The sequence below is a fragment of the Pungitius pungitius genome, chromosome 1, assembly GCF_949316345.1.
Source record: "Pungitius pungitius chromosome 1, fPunPun2.1, whole genome shotgun sequence".
Lineage (NCBI taxonomy): Eukaryota > Metazoa > Chordata > Actinopteri > Perciformes > Gasterosteidae > Pungitius > Pungitius pungitius.
In genome coordinates this window covers 16,290,670-16,308,294 of record NC_084900.1, presented here as the reverse complement: position 1 = coordinate 16,308,294, position 17,625 = coordinate 16,290,670, and the positions used below count along the sequence as shown (strand labels likewise).

General features: G+C 45.0%; 1 protein-coding gene across 1 annotated transcript; it reads right to left on the bottom strand.

Moving 5' to 3' along the window:
• Nucleotides 1-11,498: 11,498 nt before the first annotated feature.
• LOC119222073 (uncharacterized) lies at nucleotides 11,499-16,461 on the bottom strand. The gene is made up of 10 exons (XM_062562716.1): nucleotides 16,404-16,461; nucleotides 16,252-16,287; nucleotides 14,716-15,030; nucleotides 14,353-14,613; nucleotides 13,599-13,862; nucleotides 13,220-13,339; nucleotides 12,908-13,111; nucleotides 12,705-12,755; nucleotides 12,381-12,440; nucleotides 11,499-12,239 (listed from the first exon to the last, which is right to left on the bottom strand). The coding sequence occupies exons 1-9, from the start codon at nucleotides 16,438-16,440 to the stop codon at nucleotides 12,391-12,393; spliced, it is 1,338 nt and encodes a 445-aa protein (XP_062418700.1). The 5' UTR covers nucleotides 16,441-16,461; the 3' UTR covers nucleotides 11,499-12,239; nucleotides 12,381-12,390.
• Between the last annotated feature and the right edge of the window lie 1,164 nt (nucleotides 16,462-17,625).

Genomic DNA, 17,625 nt, shown 5'->3' with positions numbered 1-17,625 from the left:
TCCAACAACAGCCACAATCCTTCCCTACAGAGTCATCTAAGGTACACTATGCCCTGGGGTTGCTCAGAGGCAGAGCACTGGCTTGGGCGGAAGCCATATGTACCAATCAATTGTTGCCTGGATTAACATTCAATGAATTTTCTTCTAAACTGAAATGTGTTTTTGATCCATCCAACTTTGGATGGAGATCAACTCATTGCTAAGAACCTGAACCAGTTTCTTAATGGACTTAATCCATGACCCAGAGTTCAGACCAGGAAGCAGAGTCGCAGTCTTACACACTTCTCTGCGCTTCCTTCCGAACAGTCACTCGGCGTAATTAACTCTGTAGAAACTGTTTCTGCCCCACGGACACCGTTATTTAAGTTAAAGGTAAACAACCGAGGAGTTATATTCAATAACTTAATCAAAGTTAAATGTAACAATACAACAGTGCAACAAACTAGGAGAATTAAAGGGGGACTTTTGAATATTAGATCTCTGTGCTCTAAAGCTGTTTTAGTAAATTAACTAATATCTGACAACCATGTTGATATTTTCTGTCTTACTGAAACATGGCTATCGGATAGGGAGTACTTTAGCTTAAACGAAGCGACTCCTCCAAGTCATGTTAATACTCATATCCCCCGAGGCACAGGCCGAGGGGGTGGAGTGGCAGCTATTTATGACTCCTGCCTTTTAATAAACCTTAAACCTAAACTGGATTGTAACTCATTTGAAAGTCTGACTTTCAATCTTTCACAACCAACCTGGAAAATAATCCAGCCGGTTCTCTTTAAAATAGTGTACAGGGCCCCAGGTCCTTGTTCTGAAATTTTATGTGAATTTTCACAGTTCTTAACGAGTTTGGTCCTTAAAACGGACAAGGTAATTATAGTGGGTGATTTTAACATTCATGTGGATGTCGATAACGACAACCTTGGTACTTAATTTCTCTCTTTGCTGGAATCAATTGGTTTCTGTCAGACTCTAAATAAACAAACTCATTGTTTTAACCACACGCTCGACTTGGTTCTTGTGTATGGTATTGTGATAGAACACTTAACAATCTTTCCACAGAACCCTCTCCTATTGGACCATAGTCTGATAAACTTTGAATTTCTACTGCCAGAATCTCCTCCTCCTGCCAAGGGTTTCTACAGTCGATGTTTATCGGATACCGCTGTAGCCTCATTTAAAGAAGCCATTCCCTCTGCTCTAAGTTCAGTGTCTTGTCTCAAGATATCAGAAGACTCCTGTGAAAACTTCAGTCCGTCACAAATCAACCATCTTGTCGATACTGTCACGAGGGAGGACTAGGTCGAGGGCAAGGAGGGAGGACCCAGACGCGGAGTTGAAAAATAAAAGACTAATTGTCAAAACTCAAAAAAATCAAAATCGCTCCAACCGAAAAAAAGGGGAGGAAGGAGGAGAAAACAAAACCGACAAAAACAGGGACTTGACTTGAAAACACAAAACAGACCTGACTTGACTTGACTTGAACACTGACATGTAGACAATGACGCGACCATGGAAGGACTCAGCGGGATTCAATTTTGGGAACCCGTTTTTGGGAACCCGTCTGGCCCTCGGCGGTCCCCGCAGCGTGCAGCAGGCTGCCAGGCGTAACGCCGACCCCGGCTCGCCAGCAGGCTCCGGGCGGCGTTCCGGTCGACGCCCTCGCCGCTGTCCAGACACCGCTTGGGACTCGCAGTGGGAGGCCAGCGCCCAGCCTCCAGTCCTCAGCGAACGCGGGAAGCAGGTGCTGGAGCTGGCCGCCCTCCTCCAGGCCAGGTACGATCCCCACATCCTGGACCTCCGAGGTCGGCGGCAGCAACACCATCCACGACGCCCGTCAGCGCCCGTTCCTGCGCCGAGACGTCCGTTAGCGCCCTTTCCTGCGCCGAGACGCCCGTTCCGGCGCCCGTTCCGGCGCTGAGACGCCCGTCAGCGCCCGTTCCGGCGCTGAGACGCCCGTCAGCGCCCGTTCCTGCCCCGAGAACCCCGTCAGCGCCCGTTCCTGCCCCGAGAACCACGCCCCCGGTCCCGGCCCCGCGGCGCCTGACCATGACCCCTCCCTCCCACCCTCCGGGGACCGCCTGGAAGTCCTTGACCCGGCAGACCCCCCCGAGACCCTGAGGCCCGGCCGCCGCCCCGGCAGACCCCCCCGAGACCCTGAGGCCCGGCCGCCGCCCCGGCAGACCCCCCCGAGACCCTGAGGCCCGGCCGCCGCCCCGGCAGACCCCCCGAGACCCTGAGGCCCGGCCGCCGCCCCGCCAGACCCCCCGAGACCCTGAGGCCCGGCCGCCGCCCCGCCAGACCCCCCGAGACCCTGAGGCCCGGCCGGCCCCCCGAAGGACCCGACACATGGCCGCCATCACCCGGAGTTCCCCGCGCGGTCCAGGATCGTCGGGTCCCCACCCTCCCTCCCCTTGTCTGATTTTCTCCGGTTCTGCTCCCCTTTAGGACCGTCTGGAATTCGGTCCTTGAGGGGGGGCTTCTGTCACGGTTTGGGTCCTCTTCCTGTCTTATTTTGTAGTTTTCTTGTCTCTCGTGTCTCTGGGTGAGCTTCACTTCCTGTCCTGTCCTGTGATTGCCTGATTGCTTCCACCTGTGTCCAATCACCTGCACCTCCCTTGTGTATTTAAGCCCTGTGTGCCTGTTGTCCCTTGTCGCGTCATTGTCCATGTCAGTCCTGGTTTGTGCACGTCTGTTCTTTGGCTTCGGTTTGATTTGTTTTGGTGGAATAAATAGCACCTTCTTGTACCCTGCGTTTGAGTCCTGCCTGCCTGCCTGCCTTCGCCCTGCACCAGCCCGAACTTGAACGTGACAGATACTGCCACAGGCTCTTTGAGAATGGCACTGGACGGTATTGCTCCCCTCAGAAGAAGAATGGCAACAAGAAGGAAGTTTGCCCCTTGGTATAACTCTCAAACCCGGAACTTAAAGCAAACTGTGCGGAAACTTGAGCGGTTATGGCGTTCCACCAAATCAGAAGGATCTAGGCTAGCAAGACAGCGTTAAAACATATAAGCAGGCTATCCCGCTCACTCGTTCGGGGTGGCACCTCCTCGCTCGCCCGCCTCACTGTTATTATAGGGGCGAGGGGAGACACGTTAATTCCCCCCAGCTGGTTGTCAAGTGTTCCCACCTGGCACTGTTCCCCGAGCCAAAACCACGCCCGCCACCACAATTATGAATCTGTCTTTGTTGACAGGACATGTACCACAGTCCTTCAAGGTAGCTGTCATTAAACCTCTTCTTATGAAACCTACTCTAGCGCCAGAGGTGTTGGCTAACTACAGACTCATCTCTAATCTTGCCTTCCTTTCTAAGATCCTTGAGAAATCTGTCACTAATCAATTATGTGACTTTCTACAAAACAATGCTTTGTTCGAGGATTTCCAATCAGGATTTCGAGTGCATCATAGCACAGAAACGGCACTGGTGAAAATTACAAATAATCTTCTACTTCGCATCGGACCAAGGACTTGTCTCTTTTCTTGTATTGCTGGACCTCAGTGCTGCATTTGACACCATCGATCACTGTATCCTGCTGCAGAGACTGGAACACTTGATTGGCATCAAAGGAACTGGATCCCAGTTTGTGTTTGTGAACGGTGAATCATCGAGGACCACCAATGTTGGTCACGGAGTCCCACAAGGTTTTGTGCTTGGACCGATTCTATTTACCCTGTACATGCTTTCTTTGGGCGACGTTATCAGAAAACACAGCATAAACTTCCATTGTTATGCAGACGATACTCAACTGTATCTATCGATCAAGCCAGAAGACACCAACCAGCTTGTTAGACTTCAGGATTGTCTTGGAGACATCAAAACTTGGATGACCTGCAACTTCCTGATGTTAAACTCGGAAAAAACGGAAGTTATCATGATAGGCCCAGAGCGCCTTCGAAGTCAGCTGTCACGTGATACAGTCTCTATGGATGGAATTGCTCTGGTATCCAACAGCACCGTCAGAAATCTTGGAGTTCTCTTCGACCAGGATATGACCATCAACTCTCATATAAAGAAGACTTCAAGGACTTTCTTTTTTCATCTACGTAATATATCGAAAATCAGGAACTTCCTGTCTCAAAGTGATGCAAAAGAACTAGTTCATGCCATTGTTACTTCTAGACTGGATTACTGTAATTCTTTTATCAGGCTGCTCTTGTAAATCGCTTAAACCTCTCCAGCTGATTCTGCTGCAGCACGTATATTACCAAGAACTAAGAAATGGGATCATATAACTCCTGTATTAACTTCTCTGCACTGGCTTCCTGTTAAATCAAGAATATAATTTAAGGTACTTCTCCTCACCTACAAGGCACTTGCTGGTGAGGCACCGTCTTATCTTAAAGAGCTTGTTACACCGTATTGCCCTACAAGGCATCTGCGCTCCGTAGATGCTGGGCTACTTGTGGTTCCTAGAGTTTTAAAAAGTAGGATGGGGGCCAGAGCCTTCAGTTATCAAGCTCCTCTTTTGTGGAACCAGCTTCCACTTTCAGCCCGGGGGGCAGACTCGGTCAGTTCATTTAAGATAAAGCTTAAAACGTTCCTCTTTGATATTGCTTATAGTTAGGGTTAGCCTGGACCAGCCCTTAGTTAAGCTGCTCTAGGCTTAGACTGCCGGGGGACTTCTTAGGATACACCGAGCCTCTCTCTCACACACTCTCACTCTCTCCTTCCACAATCATCCATGTTTTATTAATGTACATCACTAATTAAGCTTTGTTCCGGGAGTTTTTTGTGCATTCTCGCCTAGCAGGTCTCCGTGGATCATAGTTTCGTGCAGACCCCGGTTCTGACTCCTGGCATGGCTCTGCTGACACCTGCTGCTGCCATCATCATTACTTTATATATGATTCATATTACTGTCATCATAAAGCAACATCTTTCTGCTCTCCCTCCCCACAGAAGCCTCTGTGGATGGTGGTTCGACCTGATGGTGGTTGTCCCTCCAGTGGTCCTGCCGTACACCTGTTCTGCTACTTGCAATTACTTGTATCATTTCTGTTAGAGAAATTGAATGTATTGTACATCTTTTACATTGTTGATTCTGTACACATGACATCCATTGCAGTCTGTCCATCCCGGGAGAGGGATCCCTCCTCTGACGTTCTCCCTAAGGTTTCTTCTCTTTTTTTCCCCATTAAAGGGTTTTTTCATATTTTGGGGAGTTTTTCCTGTGCCGATGTGAAGATTTCGGGACAGAGGATGTTGCATGTGTACAGACTGTAAAGCCCTCTGAGGCAAATTTGCGATTTTGGGCTTTACAAAATAAAATGAATTGAATTGAATCATCCCGACTATGCTGGGAGTGCGTCAAAATGCCTGATGAACCTGAAGCAGGGTGCAGACAGCGTGGCGGATTTCTCTGTTGGATTCTGGACGCTGGCGGCGGACTCTAAATGGAGCGAGGAGGCACTGCAAGGAGCGTTCCGCAATGGTTTGAACGAAGCAGTGAAAGATGAACTAGCTGTCCGTGATGAACCCACCAATTTAAAAAGTCTTGTGTCCCTTGCTATCAAGATAGACATCAGGTTGCGGGAGAGGAAGCGGTCGGCTATACTCCACTGGTCGGGTTTCCACACCACCGACCTCCCGTACTGCGGTGACCTAGTTCACTATATTGCGAGATGTCCCTCCCGGCCAAAAGACAAGGCTCGCTGGTAAAGGTGGGCCTTCTAGCGAGCCCGGCATCTCACACAGCACCCCGTCTACAAATCCCAGCCACTTTGCCATATAATAATCTGTCCCTGCCCCTCTCAGCCCTCATCAATTCCGGCGCGGAGGATAACTTCCTCGATATCAACCCCGTCACTCAAGCCGGGTTCCAAATGGAGACTATATCTGGCCCTCTCTGTGTTACTGCTATGAATGGTCATCCCCTAGTAAAGATTACTCACCAAACTGTCCCTATTACGTTGATCTTGTCTGGAAACCATCGGGAGACCGTCAATTTTAAGGTCATGTCGGCCTCTGCCACCCCTCTAATCTTCGGCTTCCGTGGCTTACACAACCCCCGTATTGATTGGCAGCGTCAAGCTATTCATAGTTGGAGTAACCTCTGTCATTCTGAATGCCTGGGATCGGCTGTCCCTCCAGCCGATACGCCTCCTGTAGCCATTGAGACTCCATCCGATTTATCCTCGGTGCCGGTGGATTACCATGACCTTTTGGAGGTCTTCAGCAAAGATAAAGCATTGTCACAACCTCCCCATAGGCCGTACGACTGCTCTATTGAGCAGGGTGCCCTGCTCCCTTCAAGTTGGCTGTACAATCTGTCCCGGCCAGAAAGGGAGGCAATTTAGAAGTACATTGGCGACTCTCTGGCTGCTGGCATCATCCGTCCTTCGTCATCCCCAGTCGGGGCAGGTTTCTTTTTTGTTGAAAAGAAAGACAAGACATTACTGTCACACCTGTATGTCAAGTTGCGTTTTTGTCCTGTCTCCACAGTTGTTTTTTGACTTCCTGCTTTATTTTGGAAACTAACTCCCTCTCGTTTCAGGTCCCTTGCCCTTCCTCATGTGTCACCATTCTGATTGTCTCCCCTGATTCCTGATTGTGTCCACCTGTTCCCACTACTCCCTCATGTGTACTTATAGGCCGTTTCTCAATACCTAAGACGGCGAGAACGGACTCGCGTTCCCGCGAGAATAGACTCGGGAGAGAGACTCGGGAGTCCTGACTCGCAGGTTCGGGAGAACGGAGAACGGTCATTTCCGCAATTGGAACAGCAGCTGACTTGATGACGTTACCACGTCAGCTGGTCTTGCTAATACGTTTTTATTTTAGTTTTTGACTTAAATATTTTACTATTCAGTCAGAAAATTACATTACGTTACTTTAAAAAAGTAGTATTTATAAACTTCGACATAAAGTTGTGTTTATTTTCCTCTGTCATTGTTGCCTGTTGCTGAGGTGAAATGCATTCTGGGATATTTGGCTCTCACAAGAACAGACGAGCCTGCTCCGATGCATGCCCGGTAAAATGGGCGGGGCGAGTCACATCCGGGTATTATGACCGTTCTCGGCCAGATGCGGACTTTAGAATTGGAACAGTACTCGGGCTGAGACTGATGACGTTTCACGAGTCCACGAGAACAAAAGTCCACACAAGAACGCATATTGAGAAAGGGCCATAGTCTGCGTCGCCCCTTGTCCTATGCCAGTGTGTCTTGTTGTTTTGCCCTGCACACCAGCCCTCACGTCACGAGTCAAGTCCGATAACATTTGTCACGTCCTTTTGATTCCTGTTATATTTCCTCGTTAAGGGAGATTTTGAGTTTTTGCCTTTTTGAATTTTGATCACGACCTTTGTTTCCTTGTTAAGAGAGATTGAGTTTTTGCCTTTTGAACTTTGATTGCGACCTTTGTTTCCTCGTTAAGAGAGATTTTGAGTTTTTGCCTGTTATTAATAAAAGCATTATCAGCTGAACCCTCTCTCTGCGTCCGAGTCCTCCTCCTACGCCTGACAATTACGGCCATGCATTGACTTTCGGGGGCTCAATAACATAAGTGAAAAATAAGTCTGCCGCTCATTAACTCTGCTTTTGAACCGCTTCAGGCCGCCACCGTTTTCTCTAAACTGGACCTCCGTAACGCCTATCGCCTCGTTCGAATTTGTCATGGTGACGAGTGGAAAACGGCCTTCAACAGCCCCATGGGCCAATTTGAATACCTGGTCATGCCATTTGGCCTCACGGATGCCCCAGCAGCCTTTCAGGCGATGGTTAATGACGTGTTGAGGGATTTTTTGAACGTTTTTGTTTATCTCGACGACATCCTCATTTCTCTCATTTCTCTACGTCCCTTGAGGAACATGTATTCCACGTCCGCCAGTTCCTCCAGCGCCTTTTGGAGAATAAACTGTATGTCAAAGCAGAGAAGTGTGACATCCATCAGAGTTCGGTCCCCTTCCTCGAGTTCATTATTGAGAGTGGACAGGTGTCCGCAGACCCGGAAAAGACCAAGGTGGTTATGGACTGGCCCACACCCACTACTCGCAAACAATTACAGCTTTTCCTGGGGTTTGCAAATTTTTACCGGAGGTTTATAAAGGACTTTAGTTGTGTGGTAGCTCCCCTTACGAAACTTACATTCCCCCAAAGTTCCCCTTCCACTGGTCCCCCGAGTCTAAACTGGCTATGGAGCGGTTACAGAGACTGTTCTCCTCTCCACCTGTGTTGACCCACCCTGACTCGTCGTTGCAGTTTGTTGTAGAGGTGGACGCATCTGACTCTGGGGTGGGAGCAGTGCTCTCCCAACGCTCCCCCTCCGATCAGAAACTCCATCCCTGTGCCTATCTGTCTAAAAGATTGTCACTAGCAGAGAAGAACTACGATGTGGGGAATCAGGAGTTTTTGGCGTGAAGCTGGCGCTGGAGGAATGGCGGCACTGGCTCAAGGGGGCTGATCAACCATTTGTGGTGTGGACTGACCATAAAAACCTGGCCTTCATCAAGAGACTCTCTCTCTCTCTCTCCTTGCCAGATGGTCCCTATTCTTCACCAGGTTTAACTTTCAATTGACTTACCGGACTGGCTATCGGAATGTTGCTCTGTCCCGTCAGTTCACAGACACAGAGGACTCAAACAAACCTGAAGCTGTTCTGCCTTCCTCCTGTGTGGTGTCCGCTGTTCGTTGGGAGATTGAGTCGCTTGTGAAGGCAGCCCAAGTTTCGGATCCCGGACCTGGGGAGGGCCCCCCAAACCGGCTCTTCGTTCCAAGGTCGTTGCGCTCTCAGGTGTTGCAGTGGGTCCACACCTCACTTTCGCTTGTCACCCGGGGGTGCGTCGCACCCTTACATTATTAAAACGACACTTCTGGTGGCCTTCGGTGGAAGCGGAGGTCCGAGCCTATGTGGCGGCTTGCCCAATCTGTGCTCGGGGTAAAGCCACCCACCAACCACACTCTGGACTTCTGCAACCTCTTCCAGTCCCTAGTCGCCCCTGGTCTCACGTGGCATTGGACTTTGTCACTGGCCTACCCACGTCTGAAGGTAATGATACTATACTTACCATTGTGGACCGGTTCTCTAAATCGGTTCACTATATAGCATTACCTAAATGACCCACTGCTATTGAGACAGTGGACCTCCTAGTCCAACATGTATTCTGTCCCCATGGGATACCTGTGGATACAGGATCTGGAAGCATCCCTCCGTTGTGTGGCCGCTCAGCATCCCTCCTCCTGGGCTAAACACCTCCCTTGGATTGAGTACGCTCATAACTCGCCTTCGCCATCGTCCTCTCCCCCTTTGAGGTAGCCCTAGGATACCAACCCCCGTTGTTTCCTGCCCAGGAAAAGGAACTGGCCATGCCCTCCGTGCAAGAACATCTTCGCCGCTGCCACCGGGTCTGGCGCGATGCCCGAGAAACACTGCTGCGGACCACAGCGCGCAATAAGGAGGTGGCGGATAGACGCAGAACCCCTGCCCCTCTGTACCGCCCGGACCAGGAGGTCTGGTTATCCTCCAGAAACATCCCCCTATGTACGGAGTCCCGCAAGCTCTCCCCCCGGTATCTGGGACCGTTTGTCATAGAGTCCATTGTGAACCCTGCTGCCGTTCGGCTGAGATTGCCTTCGGCGATGAAGATCCACCCCACCTTTCAGTTCCCTGTGTCCCACAGTTGGTGAAGGACTTTCATAGACAGCATCCAGACAAGCCTGGTGGGACGCCAGGAGGCGTCCGTTGAGGGGGGGCGTACTGTTGTGGGTCAGCTGCCTTTTTCCCCCATCCTGCGTGTTTTCATCTCCCCTTTCCCCTGTTTCTGTCTATGCTCCACAGCTGAACCTCATCCTGCAATCACCCCGACAGCATTTAGACCTGGGCTGCTCACCTCTCGCCAGATCGTTGAATTCCACTACGTGGTAACGTTGGCGTCATACGACTGCTCGCACTACAGAGACCACCCCAGTTGCTCTATCGATCTATTGTCTGATCTCTGTTCTTCCACTACAGATTCAACTACCCACCTGGTCCTTCCCTGCTGTGCTGCCTGCCCCCCCAACCAGTCTGACGTCTCCTTTTGGACTTCGCACCGAGTTGCCTGACCTGTACATTTAAGCTGATCATTAAACCACTTGAATCACCAGTTGGTGTCCTGTGTGGGATCTCTGCGTGCTGGGTCACATACAAAGTCCTGACAGGCCTGGGAATGCCTTGGCATCCCCCAGTCAGAGCTGGTAGATGTGGCCCGGGAAAGGGAAGCTTGGGGTCCCCTGCTGGAGCTGTTGCCCCCGCGACCCGACCCCGTATAAGCGGTTGAAGATGGATGGATATACTGTATATGCATTCAGTTCCTTATCTCGCTGTGCATCTTAGGTAGCTGTAAAAACTGCGATATCCTCGTCACCTATACATAATTACCTCGCTGATAGGCGTAGCCACACATTCATTGGGGGGGTCGTGTGTCCCCCCAATATTGAGAAAGTACCAATCTGTCCCCCCCAAAATACAGCAGAAAATATGTAAACTATATGTTCTCCTTTTATGAACCCTATAAATGGATCATTTTCTTATTGGGTGCCGGTTGTAAAATGTCGCACGTTCTAAAATCCTATGAATATTGTCATGCTTTTTTTTCATATGATAATGCTAGATGTACCAAAACTGCGCAGAATTTTAGAACGTGCAACATTTTACAAACGACGCCCCATATGCTTCAGGGTGCAGGGGGAGGTGGAGTTGGGAATGGCTGCTTTATTTTAAAAAGCCTGTTAATGTCTCTCTCGAGAATAGAGATGGTCGTTGCTGGTGAGGGGGGTGGGGGAGGGGAAGGTGATCCAGTGGCGTGAGCCCCTGATGGGCTGAGGGAGGGAGTGGTGGAGCTGTAGGGGATGGAGTCAGGACATTGTCTTTCGAATCTGCAGCATTTATGTTTATTGTTGGCATGATATTTTATTTTGTTTGGATATATTTATATTAGTATTTTGGACACTGGGTGGCAGTGATTAGATGCACATGGTTGTATTTGTGTCGAATCAAATGAAAAAGGTTTGTACACTTTTGTAAATAAACGGTCATTTTGGCATATATAGTAGTGTTACCAAACAAAAATTGTTATACTAGAGTAACATATTGTAATACTATACAGTATACAGTAACATACCATAAAACTACCAAGAAAAAGTAAGTTACTGGCATCCGAAGCCACTAAGGTACCGTTAAATTACGGTGAAATTGGTTAGAATGTAACACAGAAATACGATGAATTACAATTACAGGGAAACTGTCTAGAGTGTAGCCAGTAGGAATAGGAGAGAAGAAACATGGATGACAAGTTTAAGGTTGGACCATTGTGCACTAAACAACACACTGAACATGACAGGGTTGAGTGAAGGACGTAGCTCTAAGTTGTTGTATGAGATGCAGAGAGAGAGTATGAGGAATCAGGTGATGAATGCACATCACAGGAAGCACTGTGAGAGCTGTGAGAACATGTGAGAGCATCACTAATGCAGATGAAATCAAAAACAGGCAAATACAAATATTTTAAATGGCTTTATGATTAAAACAAGGGTGCGTCTATAGCGGTTATATCTTACCATTTCCTTTAAGAATGAAGTAATATCTTATTTACATTGCTGTGATCTATTCCTGTTAAAGATTCCAATAAAAACATGAGCAGGTCAAATACTTCACATACAACTTTTTATCAAACACAATATGTAGAAAGTTAAAGAATTCAGCTTTAAGATATTTAACTAGTAACTACTTTAACAGACATTTTAATTTGTTTCTAGATGAATGCAAGAGGAACATGTGGACATATATGTTCCCTGTAATTTATTAGAAACACTGCTTAGAGCTGCAAGTTTATTGTTGCATAAAAAGATTAAACATTAGAAAATGTGTTAAATACAAACAGGTGAAGATAAAACACAAATAGCCCCTGTTAAAACTGTTAAAAAGATAAGCTCAAATGTTTAATAAATGAATCAGAAATAAAAAAAGATATATTGAATAATATCACCAACGTACTGAAGCTCAAAAACTTGCTTTTCAAACAAGCCTCCATTAAAAAAAAGTGACAGAGCAGAAAACATGTACAGTGCACAATCAACATTTGAATGAGTATATGTAATAATCAACTATTTTCACCCACTAAACTTTTTTAAGACATATGATGTATATGTATTATAACTACAAAATACTTTCTCATACCAGGAAAGAAGTTCATTCAATGATTACTCAAAAGACAAAGATGTGGTTTTTCATGTCGTCATCCATGCAGGTGTTTTGTTCATCTGAAAAAAAGAGAATGAAAAGAGATTAAAGGTTATTTAAGAGTAACAGGTGTAAGTGTTGTGTTTGACCTTTGCTGACTGCTGGTAGTAATACACAAGTACACTCAGATTGTACTACATGGTCTGTTGTACTTGAAGTACCTGCAGCTGGTTACATCGTCACATTTTGGTAATCTCTCTCCTCTGGTTCATCATTCGTCCCTGTTAGAAGGATCAGATGAATGCATGAAGAGACACTTTATTTTCCTTTATTAAAGCTCTGCTGGCCTCCAAAAGCATCTCAACTACTGCAGGTTGTTCACTTATAGAAGTGTTCACATTAGCTAATTTCTTTTAGCTCAAACACAGAATCTGTGACATCATCGATACACATTGTCTTTAATTCAAAGGATGGTCAACCAGTCACTTGATCATGTGATTCTAGTATTCAACAGCTGTGTGATGAACACACAGGATGTACTGTACCATGTTCAGGTTCTTCAGAGCCTCTGAGTGTTTCATAGACAGAAGAATCACCTGCAGAGCAGTGAGGATAAAGACGAGGTCACATCAATCATTTGAACCACTTTGAGAAGATTATATAATTCATACAAATAGATAACCAGAAATGAAAATGTTAGCATTAAAGTTAAGAACTTATTATTAAATAAAAATGGATTAAAGCTGACCAGGATGAAGAGAAGCGTAATGTCTGGCTTGAGATTCACCCAGGTTGATCATGTGGTCTGTAGCTGGGCTCTGATTGGTGCTCTGAGACCTTGCGGATCCAAAACATGAAGTAAATACAGAGGATTGAATGAGGAACATGTAAAGTCCTGCTGCCATGTTCAGAGTGAGAAGAGAGGCTTGTACCAACCTGCTGAGGCTTGAAGCTGAAGAAAAAGGTTTCACATTGATCATTAATTAGTGTGTGTAATAATATCTGTGACTTTGACTTATTTCAGTGAAATCAGTCTCATATCAGAAGGAAAAGATCTCACCTTTTGACTTTCTGTAGCGACACAGAAACAGCAGCAGGAGAATAATCAGTAAAACTCCAGAAACCAGACCAACAACCAACAGCACGAGAAACACAGAGCGTGGTGCTGCTTCTTCAGGATCTACACACAAGTACAGACCAACCATGAAGAGAAACACAAGTAATAATTATATATATATAGTAACACATAGACCCAAACCCACAAACATGAACCATTTATCACATACTATTCACCTTTCATTGCTGCTCATGTTACATTTTAATATGTGTTTTTACTGAACATAAACATTTTTAAAACATGTTTATTTTAACATAACTTCTAATTTAGTGATACCTTTTCTAACTCAGACTGTAACACATGTTACTAAACTCATACTCACATTTCACTGACAACCAGCTCTCTGCTGAGGTCAAAGTCTCCAAACCTTGAGGTGATTTCCATCCTCTACATTTATAAAAGCCTTCATCTGACTTAGTAACTGCAGAGATAAGCAGCTCCCCTCTGACAGCATTTGGGACGAGTTTGTCATTTTTATAGAAATCCACATTATAAAGAAGGTTTTCTTTCCTCAACTTGCAGCCAAGAGTGACCAAATGTCCCTCAGTCACAGGACGGACAGGACTCACCAGGATGACATCACCACCTGTAAAGAGACCAGGGGACAGGAAGTCAAACAAGCTGATGTCCAATGACCAGAAGACATTTATAGTTTACATTTGTTATTCACATTCATACAGCAGCTGAGTGAATAGCTGCATTTCATGGATGAAAGAGACGGCCCTTTGGTGACGTACATGCTCACAGTTACATCTTTAATTAATGCTCAATATGTGGGAGACAAATGTCCACTTAGTGGCAGTGAGCTACAGAATGGTCTAAAAGGGACAAACTGAGGCAGATAACTCTACAGCTTGTCCTGGTTTAAAGTCAATGGTGGATGTCTATGGTCATAAAGAGGAAAGTAAACCACAAAGACATGTTGGATAATACAGAGAAATGATACTGCAACAAACTAAGAGTGTTGAGTCGTTTGTTAAAATAAATATTGATTTAAACTTAAAATGTCAGCACTCTGTAATAAGATGTGTAAATACTTGATAGATATAAAAACCTTTAAATGAATATAAACTCACTGTGTATAGTGATGTTGGCTGCATTGCTGTACTGTGTTTCAGACTCACACCAGTACACTCCACTACTCGCTCTAGTGTTGATGTTGCATGTGGATCCAGTAATTTTACCCCAGATAGAACAGGGTGACATGAAGCCAGATTCATCAGCCCTCATCACTCTCCACTTAGTAGAGTTTCCCTCACAGCTCAGTGACAGTGACTCTCTGCTGAAGTGCTGCAGTCTGTGAGGACTCACTGTGAGAGACGCTGCTGGATTCACACCTGAAGACACATCATTAGGAGACACACACAGGACAAACAATGTAAACACAAAAAGGACATTTATTCCCTTGTGCGAGAATATAAAAGTCTGAACAAACTCACCTCCAGACCAGACAAACTTCACATCACTATACTGAGTGTAAATGACAGGCTCTCCTCTTCTAGCTCTGCACTTATATCCTGCTGTATGTGTCTGTCCATGAAGAATGTAGGAACCCTGTTCAGTCCCAGTGGTGTTACCAGGTAGAAGCTCAGAAATGTAGGAGGAGGTATAGAAGAAGAAATACATTTCGGGAGTAGCCTTATACCAGAAGAACCTCCATCCTGCAGACGGAGGTTCAACACTGCAGGTCAGAGTCACTGAGTCTCCAGGACTCGGCCATGATGGAGACACTGTGAGGACAGACTGAGGAACATCTGTTGGAAAGGTTTCACAGGATAAAGACTTGTTATGATGAGTCCCTGGTGGATTACTTTCACTGCTGATGTCCTTCATCTTTTTATCTGTCTTCAACTGTGTTAAACAGGCGTTTGGGGACAATGTCTTTAAACATAGTCACTAATCTTACATTTCAAATATTCTATTTCAGATCCTTTGTCCTTAAATCTGCACTTGTAAGAGCTCCCATCAGACATCAGAGAAATGGTGATTTCATGAGTGTTTTGATGGTTTGTGTCCATCTCAATAAGTGTTTTGTCTTTGTAGAAGTCAGCATTCTTCTCCTTTCTCTGGTCTCCATGTCTACAGTGAAGAGTCACTGATTCTCCTTCATACAAGGAGGACGCGGGAGTTTAAGGATCATATCTTTGTCTGTGGAACACTTAGTTCTTTGCTTTAATAAATCACTTTATTAAATGAACAATGATACAATATATCAGGGATTTATGTTTCCAACATAATTATAATTTAACAAAGTTTTCAGACAGAAGAAGACGTCAAAGTCAGTCTCCCTGTAATAAATAATAAAAGGTTCACTGAGTAATGAGAACATTTCACCTGATGATTTATATCTATTTACTGTTCTGTTGGTGGTAAAGAAATGATCATTTCTACTGAATGAGTAATTCCAGTCAGTGTCGTTTCCTTCCCTTGAGTCACATATGAAGCTAACTTCCTCTCCAGTAAATAAAGGGGACCAGTTTGGCTCAATATTTTCAGAATAACTATTATAATTATTGTTTCCCTTTGAACATAAAAGAAGTTTTAATTTTAACAAGTTCCAAAACTGCAAAAACGAATAATTTGAACTAATGTAGTGGACCTGTGCATTAGTGCATGTGATGAGGCCCTGAGCAGGTGGTTGATATTCATGCGATGGGCAGCATCTTCATCCTCCTTCATCTGTTTTAAATCTTTGTATTTAAAAAAGTAAACGCCTATTTTAATAAATTGACAAAATTCACATATGTCACATATGAAGGTAACTTCCTCTCCAGTAAATAAAGGGGACCAGTTTGGCTCAATATGCAGCAAAGCATTTAGAAACAAATACAACATGTAAAGAATGAATCTTATCTTCTTTCTTGTATTCATCATAATGAACTAAAGAGAACAGAAATATTAAATGTAAAATAGAGACAGAAGGTGTTGAATCGTCTTGAGTGAATGTATCAGAATAAAGAAAGTTGTATAAAAACCTTCAGCGTGTCCACAGTAGAGGAGAATATTCAGCACTAAAATAAAGTGAGAAACATCATCATGCATCATCAAACTGACAGAAACTATTAACTTCTGGCCTTTAAAAAGTTGAATCTATGAAAACTATGATTTAAAGAGAGAAAGTACTCACAGAAAAGCCCCAACACAGCAAACAAAGTGTGTCCCATCCTCACGTCCACTCTGACACTCTGACTCTCTGCTTGTGAGAAACACTTCTGCCTCGAGTCAATAGACAGTTTGAATGATGTGAAACATCCGGAGAAATGTGGAAATTCAGTAACAACAGATGAACATCAGATGTGAGGTTTTCTCTGACTTCTGCTTCTGCTGATGTGATGCATTCTGGGAAGCCTCTTTCATCACAACTGAACTGTAGCCTGTAAATTTGAGTCAAAATAACATTGTGTTTATTTTCTGTTCATTTTCTTTTCTTTTCATTTTCATCTCATTTAATTATACATTTAAAGAAGGATATAAATCAGCAGTAAATCCTTTAAAACCCATTAAATGAGGAAACAGTTAAGTCTTTCACAATCCACCTCATTGCATAAGACAAAATGGAGTAAATGGAGATATGAATTTCCTCTTTAGTTCCTCATTTGCAACAACGTGTTGAGAGAAAACAATTCACATTTACTAATTATATATTTATATATAATTTTAAAAAGCGAATTGTTATATATACATATTATTACTAAATGGTAGAACACACAAAAGCAATTACACTTATAATAAATAGAAATACAATTATAAACCTCTTGACACTTAGTGTGTCACACCGCGGTGAAATTGTCTGTTGTTGTCTTGTCATTTACGGTTTTATTTTGAAATAATAACTCCTCTCGTTTCAGGTCACTTACCCTTCCTCATGTGTCACCAGTCTGATTGTGTCCACCTGTTCCCCATTCCCCTCCATGTGTATTAATAGCCTGCGTCTCCCTTTGTCCTGTGCCAGTGTGTTCATCTTTTCCCGTGGTTTCTCCCAGGTTCTGCCACGCCACAGGTTTCTTTTGCCATCCTTCGGGATCCTTGCTGGGCCCAGTGCCTTCGCCGCCACGCAGGTTTTTTGGTTTTGCTACAGTTTTGTATGCCGATGTTAGATGTGTTGTTGATTTTTATAGTTCTCAGTTTTTTCCCCGGAAGGAGTGATTACGTTTTTTTGACGTTGCCTCCGTCCATAGAGCGCATTTGTTATTTTGATTAGATTAAGGACCTTTTTTTGTTTTTTGAGACGTTGCCTCCGTCCATAGAGTGCGGTTGTTATTTTGATCAATTTAAAAGCCCTTTTGTTTTGCACCAATAAAGACCCCCTTCCCTACCTAATAACCCTGCACCTGCTTCCTCTTTTGCTC

Bases quoted from the DNA above. Each gene is read 5' to 3' on its own strand.
- LOC119222073 (XM_062562716.1), bottom strand. From the start codon at position 16,440: ATGGGACACACTTTGTTTGCTGTGTTGGGGCTTTTCT. The intron at 16,288-16,403 runs GTGAGTACTTTC...ACTTTATTTTAG, and splicing joins TGCTGTGTTGGGGCTTTTCT to TGCTGAATATTCTCCTCTAC. The intron at 14,614-14,715 runs GTGAGTTTGTTC...ATGTGTCTTCAG, and splicing joins GAAGTTTGTCTGGTCTGGAG to GTGTGAATCCAGCAGCGTCT.